This window comes from Lampris incognitus, chromosome 10 (genome assembly GCF_029633865.1).
Source record: "Lampris incognitus isolate fLamInc1 chromosome 10, fLamInc1.hap2, whole genome shotgun sequence".
NCBI lineage: Eukaryota > Metazoa > Chordata > Actinopteri > Lampriformes > Lampridae > Lampris > Lampris incognitus.
The window spans coordinates 43,532,451-43,545,721 of NC_079220.1; the positions used below are offsets into that span (position 1 = coordinate 43,532,451).

The following is a 13,271-nucleotide window of genomic DNA, read 5'->3' on the forward strand; positions in this document are numbered from 1 at the left end:
ACCGTGCCTCCTGAACACCCGGTACTGTCATCAGTCTGGAGACCTCCCAGCACTCGAGCATGGACTCAATTTTGAGTCCACATTTTTAGGGCCTTGGCCTCATCTGGGACTTCACAGCATAATGACTCGGACTTGACTCGATCTCCTACCGTGCAGACTTCTGGTATTTTTTCAGAACAGTCAAGTACAAACACTTTAATTTACTTTTTTATGTTTGAAATGAATATCAAACTTCCTCCGAAGAGATCAATAAAGTGCTATCTAATCTTGTTTTTGTTTTTTGTTATGTTATTATTATGAATTCATGTCTCTGACACACTGAAAACTTGGAATTTGAAATGTTCCTTCATTGGCAGAGAAAAACAAAGCCTACATATGTATTAGATGGTGGGCTATTACAGTTACAGTCATGGGGTTTTATTGTATTTGCACTGCTGTGCTGTCAGTAATCACAAAATGTTTGACCTCATTGGACTTGACTCAGACTCCACTGTCTTGTTTTGCTGGTAAATTATATTCACCAGCAAAACACACATATCTTTCAGGCTCTCTCTGTTACTATTATGCCCAGAAAAAACTCTGAAATAGCCTGATGTTAAAATAGAGAAATACTGTGAGTACATCATGTGTCTCCTTTGCTGGGCAATACCATTTATCACTTTCAGTTTGCAGCATTTCAGGGTTGGGTCAAGCAGTAGGGGGTTTGTGTTTCACCAGGGAGGCTCTCCTTACCTACACCCATCAGCAAGGCTGCAGAATAATACCTGCATCAGGTTACCATTGGCCTCTCATCTAACCGGCCTGCAACATTATAATTATGAGCACTGCAGTGCACCTGGATAGCTAACTCCTGCATGTAATGGGGGGTCGTGCTCAGGCTGGGGAAAGGGAAATTTCAGCCCCCTGTCATTTTCCAGGGAAAGAGTACCATGAAGGGGGAGCATCATGCCCTATACCGGCAGAGCATTGGTTGTCCATCATGAAGGGGTGTTGTGTTACAGCACTTATCTGTGGCCTCCATCTCTCAGCCATGATTACCTCATCAGTGACAACTGACAGGCATCCTATCACCAACACAGGACCCATCTATTCACACCCGCTGGGCCGACAGTCCTCTGACACGCCATGTATTTGCATTTGACTACTGTGACAATTCACTTGACTCTGAGCGTGAGCCATCTTGCTGATCTCCTCCGGTGGGTCAGAGGAATGGTGTAGTCTGTAGCAGAATAGACAGGGAGTGATATACGGGGCCGTGGGACACTTGTCCCTGTTAGACCCCACACGGACCCAATGAGGGGACCACAGAGCCAAGCACTATGGGGAACAAGAGTCTGACTGAGCGCACACAAAGCCCTGAAAGAGACCCCCAGCCACCCCCTGCTGCCATTGCCCATCCGCTACCCGAGTGCTGCGACACGAGAAAAGAGATGAGCAGGAAAAGGCTAACATAAATCTGCTGCACACACACACACACACACACACACACTTGCAAACCAAACACTAAGGTTAGAGAGAAAGGTCAAAAAGAGGAGAAAACCAAAGAGCGTATCAAATAGACAATTGCAATCTATGAGACATTAGAACTTGATTTTTGGAGGTTTTTATTGACAAATAAATGTGGAAAACAACAAAAAATTTAAAGAAGAAAAGTATAAGATGCATACAGTGTGTCTTGTGTCACCAGTGTGAAACCAATCATGAGGTAAGATACCAATAGTTCGGTCAGCATTCCTAACATAAGTGTTATTTGATCACATGGAAGAACTAATACACAACTGACAGCATAATAAATTCATTGTAATTTCGCCTTAACAAACTAATGGTCTACTACTGTATGCGTATTCGTGCCTCGCGATACACACAACGGGGGAAATTGAGTCTCCAAGTAAACTACGTGTTCACACTCCAACAATTTAATGTAAAATATGACAAGTTTTGCTGTACATTGATTGCACTTTCACACTTTTTTGAGAAACAAAACAAACCAAGAGGGAATTTTTCAGATGCTGCATTCGATCGGCGCAGTTAAACATTGAGAGTGATTTGTTTTCGTTAGTTCACAGGAGATACTAATTTTTTTAGGAAAGGAAGCATCAACATAATTAATCAACTACAAGTAATCTAGCTGCATAAAATCACATCCTTATTTCCTCCCACTCTTGGTATCTGACTCGCTACACCTTCACCAATGAAAACAAGCAAACAAACAAAAATCTGCATTTACTTTTCTTCATGAAAACTCGTTCTCTTAACACTGCCACCTTGTCAGGTCCCAAGTGTTTTTCTTGGCACATCGAAGGTTAGGTATTCATTTACAAGGCACCGCGGTCTTTCTGGTCTGATCATTTGAAGGTCTTGGAAGTTCTTTCTAGAAAAATGTTACCTTGAAGCTGTTTTGCGTTGCGGTTGAACTTTACAACATAAAGCTACGATCTGTCCTCTACTCCCACGTACCAGCGCCCCCAACTGTTGTTTTGTGCCACCAAAACATCACATGATCAAAGAAAGTTTGGGGGCACCCCACTGGCTTACCTGGTAGAGTGCGTACCACATAAGGCTGCGTCCTTACCGCACTGGCCCGGGTTCGAATTCGACCTGGGCCCTTTGCTTCATGTTTTTCCTGTCTCTACTGTCACTACCGAAATACAGCGCAAAATGCCTAAAAATAAAAAGAAAGTTTGTATTAAGTACTTTTACAATGAATATTTTGGACTCCTGTGATTGAGAAGTTTCAATTCTCTTCTCTTCTCTCTCTCTCTCTCTCTCTCTCTCTCTCTCTCTCTCTCTCTCTCTCTCTCTCTCTCTCTCTCTCTCTCTCTCTCTCTCTCTCTCTCTCTCTCTCTCTGTTTCTCAATTTAAAATCCCAATACTCAAGAAGGACTTTAATCCTTCATACTTAATAAAATCCAGTCATTGTGGTTGTTAAAATGCATACAGACATACAGAGTATAGTTAGGAATAAAAGAGCAAACAAACTAATTAAATCACTCCTAAATCAAATATATTTTGGCAAACATCTCGTTCATTATCTGGTAGCCTTGCCATGGTCCTTTCAGACATCTTAGAAAACACAAACTCTCAACAACAAGTTTTCACAGGTATTTTCATAGGGCTATTTTCAAGTGAGGTCTGTCTTATCTCATCTTTTAAATCCTTCATGCTAAGATTTTCTTTTTTTCAAGCCGACGAAATATAGCAACACCATCAGCCACATCTTAATTTGATAGCTTTACACTCAAAGCCAACTGTTGATGAATAACAGCTGCACTATTTCTTCATCTCCAAAAAATCATATTGCAAAAAACAAGACAAAAAAAACTGTGGTTCAGTTTGCTTTGTTATCCTCCGACAATAGCTTAGCATTCACATCATGCCATCTTACCCTCTCATTTGGAGAGATCTCATAAGTGGCTTAGTCCTGGGCTGATCTATAAAGAGCCAAGCCTGATATGAATAAAAACATCAAGAACTTGTACTTTGACAATGTAAACAAAGACTCGGGTTTTTTTTTGTTCTAATTCCAACAATAGCTCTATTTTCTCTTACTGCTGATTAAGTCTGTCATTCAATTTCATCATTTGAGGGAAAACAAAAGACTCAGCACAGTTTTTCATGCTGTTATTGCTCTACATTGTGACATTTTTGTTCAGGAGGCATCCAGAATATTCATCCGTGTGGAGAGCCAGCATTGATCCATTATCAAAATATGCTAAAAAGTACTTGAAACATCTTGACTACTACTACTATTACTTTTGGCTGCTCCTGTTAGGGGTTGCCACAGTTGATCATCCGTTTCCATTTCTTTCTGTCCTTCCTTTCTTGAAACATCTTGACTATAGATGCTAAGGTTTGTTGGAATGTTCCCATCGACTCTCCAGTGCTGTTTCTATCATGTTTGACTAATGGGTTTTCAGGGATTGAGTTGAAGAGCTCACCTCTCTCTCAGAGAAGAGTCTCAATCCTGGAGCTGAGGTCTCCGCCGAGGGGGTCTCCCAGGTCAAACAGCTGGTCCAGGTTGACGGCAGAGCTGCAAAGAAAATCATTACGGCTTTGCTCCTCCTCCTCCTCCACCTCTGGCCAGGGGTTCTGCAGGAAGGCCGTGGCGAGGAAGGTTTCCTCATCAAAGTCTGTCACCTCATTTTTCTTTTGGGTCTCTGTGAGCACATGAATATCAGGGTTTTCTGGGGCATCCACGGGGCTGACGAGGTTGCTGCGCACCGTCAGGTCCTCTCTTTCGGGATGGGCTCAGCGGCCCCACTCCATCCAAGTTGAGCTCCCCATTCAGGGCAGAGTCCAGCAAGGCATCCCAGTCAAAGTTCCCCTTGAGAGATCCCAGCTCCTTCTGGTCATCCACGGTCAGCAGCGGCGAGCTGGAGCGACGCTGGACTTTGGCCATGCTCCCCTCTTGAACTGCTTGATGTTTCCTCTTGTGACCTCCAACTCCCTTGACCACTGCTGGCCAGGACCCCAGCATGGTTCCCTCTGCTAAATGGGGGTCCCAGCTCTGGTCTGCCCCTGTGGCCTCCTCAAACTCCCTGAGGAGCTGCTGGGACTCTGGGTTGACACATAGGCCCCTCTGACCTCCCGTGGGGCTGCATAGGCCTGCCAACAGCGACTGCGAGTTGGCCCGGAGTCTGCTGTGCAGGATTGGGTTGATCTGAATGGGGGGCATTCGCCTTTTCTTGTAGGCACCGCTGAGGAGTCGCTCTGCATACTGCGGGTCGATCTTCCAGAATCCCCCCTTTCCTGGCTCATCTTTCTGCCGTGGCACTTTGATGAAGCACTTGTTCAGTGACAGGTTGTGGCGGATGGAGTTCTGAAAACAGGGGACACAGTGTTTGTCATAACAGCTCACATTATTGTTTTGTATCAATGGTCCTCTTCTATGCTCCTTTGTTGAGAGAATTTTGACCTACTGCTTGTCTTGATGCATGCTCAATAATCCAGGTAAGGAAATCACAGAAAGTTGAATCAGTTCATCTGGACACAATGTCCAGATGTGCCTGATACTGCTTTATTGCCAGGTACTTTTCATTGTCAATGAGTGATAAAAAAAACTAAAAAAAAAACTACATAGGCTAGTTAACATGAGCAGTAAGATTGTTGGACAACAGTAAACCTGTATGAAAATGATCTGTGAGTACCAAGTGGGGAGGAAAGGCCCAGTGATCATTAAAGATGTATCACATCCTCCATTTAGTTTATATGAGCTGTTGCCATAGGGCTGACAGTATAGAGTGCCACTTTATTGATAAGGTGCCAAACGAACTTTCACATCATTTGCACCTTCCAGTATTGTATAGCTGAATAAACTGTGACAAAACAGCTGAAATATTTGTGTGTATGGATGCTGCACCCTAATTCTATGTATACTACTATAAGTAGTGCTTGTTGTTTATGGCTGTTGTCATCGATGTTGTTGCCATTGTTGTCAATTGTGTTAATGTAGTTGTGTAATATGTATCTTACAGTTGCTGTATGGCACATAATGAATTTCCAAAAGGACAATAAACTAGCCAATCCATCAATTAGTCATGCATTCATCATCCGACAGAGACCTTGCCGGAATGCCACCTTTCAACTGACCGCATATTGCCTTGCAGCAAAGCAGGCAGTACAGTTAGTTGGCTGACAACCATATGTCACATTAATGCAGTGTGTGTACTCTTGCATTCATCCATACCCCTGGAACACATTGCCACCCACCCACCCCCCATCACCATTCCCATTCCTCCACTGAAGTCTAAATAGAAGAATGACCCAACGACCTTTGTTAAATATTATCTGCCCCACGTACCAGTTACAATAACAAAATGCTCTGAAATGTCTGAGGAAACTGCTTAAACAGGGGGAGTACAACGAACAGGTTAATTAATCATTCATCCAGCAAATTAAAGTTTTCTTTAAAAGATTCCTCCCCTGACGCGGGGAGAATTTTTTCTTTTAACTCTATATTGCCTTTCCTTGACCCCCCCCCCCTTAACTTTCTTTGCCGAAACGTAAAATCTGGGAGCTATTTTTAACGACTTAAAAGAAAAGCAAGCAAATGAACTCTAAAATTTGCTTAATTTACTCTTATGAAGCCTGTAAGGGATGCATTGAGGGGTTTTCGCTGCCATCTCTGTGGCACAAGAGAGTTTAATTGCTCACAAAGCTTAACTGCTAATACTTCTTCAGAGTGTGGCAGTCAGCCCAGAACTCCCAATTTATTGCCTACCCCAAAAATGGTCTTCTTACCATTCCGGACAGAAATAGATTTATACACCCAGCTGAGACTTGGCCCCACTCGAAAACAAGCCGAGCAACAAGCAGCTGATCCTCGCTCATATCTAAATGCTCCATACAACTGACAGTCTCTCCCACGACCTTTTCTGAATGGACATGAGTCTGAAACTGGAGGTATTTTCTCGAGAGCAAAAGAGACAGCGAGAGAGCGAGAGCGAGAGCAAGACAGACAGACAGACAGACAGACAGACAGAGAGAGAGAGAGAGAAACAGACAGAGAGACAGAGAGAAAACTGAGGAAAGTAAACAGAAAGAGACAAAGCAGATAGTGTGTGTCTGTATGTTAGTACATTGCGTGTGTGTGACTTAACTAGAGAAACAGATGATGTGTCCTGCGTTTGTGCATGTGTGTATGCACGCATGTATGTGTGTGTGTGCGCGTGTGTGTGCATGTTTGTGCGTATGGTAGACATAGGGAGAAAAAAAGCACTAATACATTTCAGTACAAGCTTGTTTAGTGCGTCACACACTCATCAGCTGCCAATGTGATTCCCCCCCCCTTTTTTGAGCACTTTTATCAAAACCATTGATGGTTTCTGAAAAAAAAACCCACTATATATATATATATATATATATATATAGCGTTTTTTTCTGCAATGTATTAAAACTTTTTCCTGTATCTATCTATATATCTATATATCTATATATATATATGTGTGTGTGTGGGGGGGGGGGGTTGTGGGTGTGTGGTTGTGTGTGTGTTGTACATTCAATCCCTTACTTGCCAGGTGGGGTCGGCATGGCGAAAGTAGCAGAAGTTGTCGGTGATCCACTTGTAGATGCAAGATAGTGTGATCTTGCTCTTTTTGCTGGCCTGCATGGCCATACAGATGAGCGTGGCATAGGAATACGGTGGCTTCACATGGGCGTTGGTCTTGTAGTCTACCTCATCGGGGCAGTGGCCATGGGCCACTATGCTGGGGAGGGGCTGCATCCTGCTGTAAGCTGCTGCTGTTGGCTTACCTGGGGTAAGGGGCATGCCAATGGAGGCCGGGTCCCCAGCCAGGGGGGACGCAGGGGCCTCAGATCCCAATTGCTGGTGGCCAAAGAATTGAGGCTGGTGATGACTGGACAATGGGGCTTGCTGAAGACCATTGGCACTGAGGATGGAGAACTCCTGGAGCCACTGCAGGCTGGTCAGGCTGTCATCCAGGTTGACAGAGCCAGTTGTGCTGCTGCAGCATCCTTCAATGATGCTGTTGCTGCTGCTGCTGTTGTTGTTGTAGTTGTTGTTGGAGGTGGTGGTGACATTATTGTTGTCATTATTGTTGTCATTGCTGCTGCCGCTGCAACCGTCTGAACCGTCACCCAGTTCTGCAGCCTGGGAAGCTGCTGTCACCACCTCCTCCTCCAGCCCCACCGAACCCTCGGGCCACGGGTCCGCACAGCTCAGAGACAACATGACTCTCCAACACCTCTCCTCTCGCTCCCACACCTCCCTGCCTCCTTCTGCTCCCCCTGCCACTGCCTGACAAGAAGGGAAAATATACACCCAGCTTAAACAAAGTGACGAAAAAGACAATGATGGCCTTATTTGAAAACAGAGCCTTTTAGCCACGCCCCTTTGTGTGTGTTCGCGCGCGCGTGTATTCGTGTGGGTTTGTGCGCGCGCGCGCTTGCGTAAAAATGAAAGGGTTTCGCTTGGTAGATTTCCATTCCGCTTGCCTTTCAAATGATATGAGATGTCTCTCACTCTTTTGTCCGCGCAAAATGTCGAGCTTTCATTCAACTTTCACCAGCATATGGTTGAAATGATGAATCAGATGTCACAGCTGTCTGCTATGATGTCTGTTATGAAAAGTCGAATAATATTTAATAATTGGATACTGGGATTATGCATCTAAACTATTAATTAGTTTCTTAATGGAATGACTTCTATTAATAATCTATTGGTTCGTTATAAATGATCGGCCGAATAGACACATTTCCAATATCATCTCTAAATGAAAACGGAATAAGTTTAGCAACACAGTCAGAGATCTTTTAACCGACATTTAACGGCATCGTTTCAGCAAAGGCTTATTTCGTTTTCTGAAACAGCCATCAAAACTCACCTTTGTCAGCAACTATGTGGAGAGCAGACCGTCCCCCCCCCCCCAAATCAGCTGTGGTAGCTGCAGCAGTGGAGATGACACCTTAAAACTTCCAGACGACAAAAAAAACAACAACAACAAAAAAAACCCCAAAAAAACCAAACGAACAAAAAACAAAACTAACAAAAACAAAACAAAAAAGAGATAAATTCCTCCAGCTAGACCTTGGCGCTCCGATACGCGCTTCTCCAGTCAAAGGTCTCAAAAGCAGGTCTTTATAAGGGTGGCAATGAGCTAAAGGACCTCTCTGGGGGTGGGGGTGGGGGGTGGCGGTTTAATACCTGGTGCAGGAAGGTTTGCCCGGGAACCATAGAAACGATACACCCCCTTGTAAACAGCCTCCAGTCTCTCTATTGGCCTGCCTGTTGCTATAGTGATTCATTTTTAATCATGCTCAGGTTTGGGCGCAGCGCAAGTCAATTCAGCCTCTACAGGGGAGTTGAAAGGAATGGCAGAATTTCACTCTTTCTCTCGCCCCCCGCTTTTTTTTTTGTTCTTGAAAATCAACAACCTGGCATGTTTCCCCCACCCCGTATAGGAGATGCAGGATACATCTTTCATACTTTCTGCTGCGCAAATACAAAGCAAAGGATGGTTTCTTTTTCTTTTTTTTTGTCATCCTGATCTGATGTTCTCTGTAAAGCCTTTTCTGCACCGGTCTTGATTTGTACTAATGTGTGGCTACACATTTTTCTTTTTCTTTTTTTAATCTGTGGTCTGGGGGGGGGGGATTATGAGGGCTATAAACAACATGTTTTAACTTTACGGTTAGACTTGTGAAGCTGAATATTTATCCTGCTCTTCATGTCTTGACCAAGTCCTGTACAGAACATAATATATAAGGCAAATTATAGTGGTGGTAGTGTGTGTGTGTGTGTGTGTGTGTGTGTGTGTGTGTGTGTGTGTGTGTGTGTGTGTGTGTGTGTGTGTGTGTGTGTGTTTGGGGCGGGGGCGGGCAATGAGGATACATAATTTTGCAGTATTTAACTCATTTAAAGTGAGATGAGATTTCTTCATCAGGGTCACTCAAGCAAGCCAGCTCAGTGATATATATATATATTTAAATTAATACACCTCCTATAGATTGGCTATGACCTCCATTATGATTTTATTCTTTTTATAAAGTCATTCTTTGCAGTTCATTTACTGCACAGGTTTTCATTCATTGCTTACATTTGTTCCTTTTTTCTGTAAAGCATCTTTAGATGATAATTATGACTTGTATCCTAATCAAAAGGTTGCAGTTGTCAGGAACGCACTGCACCCTTTGTCCAACTTTGAAGAGGGGACCGAAGTGAAGAGACGAGGCAGTCTTTTATTGCTTTACAGTTGCTTTTGTCGAGGGGCCTCAGCAAACCACTCAGCCACACTAATAGAACGTTTAAGGGGCCAAACCTTTTTGTTTTGCTTTTTTCTTTTCCTCCCTTTCTGTCTTATGGAGAAAAGTGCATTCCTTCACACATGCTTCGAGTCCAAATGCTGCATGTCCAAGTTTCATTCTGTCACTGATTAATTTCATTCAGAAATGCTGCCAGAACTGTTTGTCCCTTTCGCTGCTGTCATAGTTTTCTAGCACCTGTGGCTGAAATAGGCGGCAGGGAAACAGAAAAATAAGGAACTATGATGACTCAAAAACCAAGGAGTCCAGGAAAATTACAAAAGTTCTTACATCCACAAACCTGTAGTCTCCTCTCTGCTGTCATGCTGGATGAGGTCTGACAAAAGGCAGAAAGCACAAGCCAGTCACATCAAGCTGACAGTAGTCAGAGTGACAGGGAGCCGGAACCAGGCCAGGTCTCTGACTACATTTACTTTGGTAGTCTTGTTTCCACTCACTCCCTTTAACTCGTCACCTAGCCCTGTACTAGGATCAGTTTCTTGAACAGACTTGGATGGTTATGTCAGACGGACCCCATCGAAAACCCCACCACCTTTAGGGAGAGATCAAAGGTCAGAATGGGAGTAGCCAAGCACAGTCAGCTAGCTGTACAGAGAGCCGGGTCAGGGAGAGTAGAGGCAGACCAAGAGGATTAGGGTCTGTGGACTTGACGGACCGATGGACTGACAGGCGGGCCTGCAGAGGCAGACAGAAAGAATGAGACAAACACACACACACACACACGCATGGACTGACAGCCAGGCCTGCAGAAGCAGACAGAACCACACACACACACACACACACACACACACACACACACACACACACACACACACACACACACACACACACACACACGCACACATGCTTGCACACACGCATGTCATTATCAGCCACCATCGTATGAAATAGAGATTAATTGAAGTAAGCCTGCAGGCTTCTGAAAGAAACCACACGGTATTCGATCCATTTGAAAGAAGTGCATTAAATTAGGATACATGGATCAAATACTGATCAAATATCCTTTTCTACTTGCACTTGACAGCATAATTTGTCTGTTTTCTGACTTGTGGGATTGTAAATCTCCTTTGTGTTTTGATTGTCTTATTCACCACCTATTGATGCTGTATTAAGGTGCGCTAAAACAAAATGCACTCAACATAGCTTGCTCGCATTGTTATGGTACGATCCCAGTAGAGCGCTCTATGATCCCACTTGGCAACATTCTACTAACAGCTGACTCCACTCCCTTGTAATGTTCTATGGATAAAAGCATCTGCTAATGAGTTCATTTAAACGTAAATATTGGTCCATAGGAAAACAAAAGTGCAAAGTTTTGTGATTCACAGGTGAAGCACCTGAAAAGGCTAGTGGCCTTTTTCCAAACTAATGGATTAGATCCCAAACTGATTTATGAGACGCCTGATAAAATGACTGACAGGTGACTTGTGTGACTGCTAAAAATCAAAACCAAAAGTTAATTTTGTTGGCTGAAATGCTTCATGCCATATTGCACAATATCTGTTTCTTTCTTTCTTTTATTACAATGTACTTATTATATCCATTAAAAAAACAAACAGGTAAGAAAAAGGTATCTCTGGTGAGGCGATACAAATAAAAAGATGGATAAACTGTGATTTGCAATCGGAGGTCACAATCACAAGGTGTAGTCACAACATATAAACAAATTCATCCATCCATCCATTCATTATCTTAACCGCTTATCCTGCTCTCAGGGACGCGGATATGCTGGAGCCTATTCCAGCAGTCAATTCATGTTATATTTGAGTCAGTTAGACTTCAATGTGTGATACAAACTAATAATTTATACCCCCAAGTATTTATTTCACCACATGGGAACTTTATAAGCAAAAAAAGTGTGTGAACTTTTGGGTTTAGGAAGGCTCACCCACCACCATGTATATATTGTGGATGTAAACCAATCCCTCTACCGGACTTCAGTGACATCAGCGTTCATTCGCGTTGCTTTTTTTGGCTTAGAAGTAGTAATAATAGATGTTTGACGGATGAGGGCGCCACATACCATCGCACAAAAGTTTAAACCGAGTTTCCAAGCTGCTACATACACCGAAACCAAGGACTGTAACGCAAAGAAATGTTTGGTTTAGTTTATGATTCCTATTATTTTTTGGAATGTTTGCCCATTTTCCCGAAGTAATAATTTGGGTCCGCTGCTTATGAGGCTCTGAGCTAAAGCTCTAACTAGCTATATCATTCATAAATGAAGTAAGTATTATGCTGTTGACTATGACGCTCTCACAAGATGTCGTTGGAAGGACCGTTAAAGCCTCTGTTGGCTTATTCGTGTGGAAAGAAAGCTTTCGTTGGCGTGAAAGAAAAAATGAACAACTTTCACAGAGAGTCAGCATTCAAAACTTTGTCCAGGTTAATGCATAGAGGAGGGTGACTAAATTGTGAATCACAGTCTTGAGAGGAGAAGAAGGTCAAAGTGGAGGTCAGCACGCCGGTTGGAAAACAAGCACCCCGAGCCCGAGGAGCTCTGATAACAAAGTCCACATTGTCAGGAGAACTTACGTAATGTTAATCATTCACCGTGCACCTCTAAAGTATGCCCATCCTGAGTCAGATGCCATGTGTGTGCAAACCTACATGGGCAATACACTTGATTCTGATTCTGGACATGCATATTATGTACACTGATAGACAGCTAGATAACTAGATAGATAGATAGATAGATAGATAGATAGATAGATAGATAGATAGATAGATAGATAGATAGATAGATAGATAGATAGATAGATAGATAGATAGATAGATAGATAGATAGATAGATAGATAGATAGATAGATAGATAGATAGATAGACGTCTACAGTGTTGTTGTTGTTGTTGTTGTTGTTGTTGTTGTTGTTTGCCCTTTTGTATCTGTTTAAGCGGGAGAGTACTGCTGTCGTCGTGTGTGGCGGCCGCTTCTCCCTCTCGTAGCCCCCCCCCCATCCACCCCTGTATGTCTGTTATGTTTATTTGTTGTCTCGTTTCACCCGTTTATTGTAAAGAGACTTTGAGTGTTAGAAAAGCGCTATAAAAGTTTAATTTATTATTACTATCATTATCATGATAGATAGATAGATAGATAGATAGATAGATAGATAGATAGATAGATAGATAGATAGATAGATAGATAGATAGATAGATAGATAGATAGATAGATAGATAGATAGATAGATAGATAGATAGATAGATAGATAGATAGATAGATAGATAGATAGATAGATAGATAGATAGATAGATAGATAGATCTCTTCCTGGAAGTAAACAGTTGCACGTTATTGCAAAGCTCAGTGATTTAATAGTGTATTTATTAATGCATTCTATTAACGGAGCAAATGATAAACTGAGAATTTTCGGCATTAAAAAGACAGAAAAACGTCTCAAAATGTTCTATTTTAACGTGCAACGTGGTATTTGACTGATATGGAATGACACTTAAAACAACAGGGCTATTTTGCTTAAGCTTCATACAAGTGAATCC

The 13,271-nt window shown here is 42.8% G+C and overlaps 1 protein-coding gene across 1 annotated transcript; it reads right to left on the reverse strand.

Annotated features, from left to right (window-relative positions):
* Window positions 1-3,945: 3,945 nt before the first annotated feature.
* foxj1a (forkhead box J1a) lies at window positions 3,946-7,690 on the reverse strand. The gene is given in 4 exon segments (XM_056288686.1): window positions 3,946-4,234; window positions 4,236-4,819; window positions 7,010-7,451; window positions 7,545-7,690. Coding segments are annotated over 4 exon segments (1,461 nt in total).
* Window positions 7,691-13,271: the final 5,581 nt, after the last annotated feature.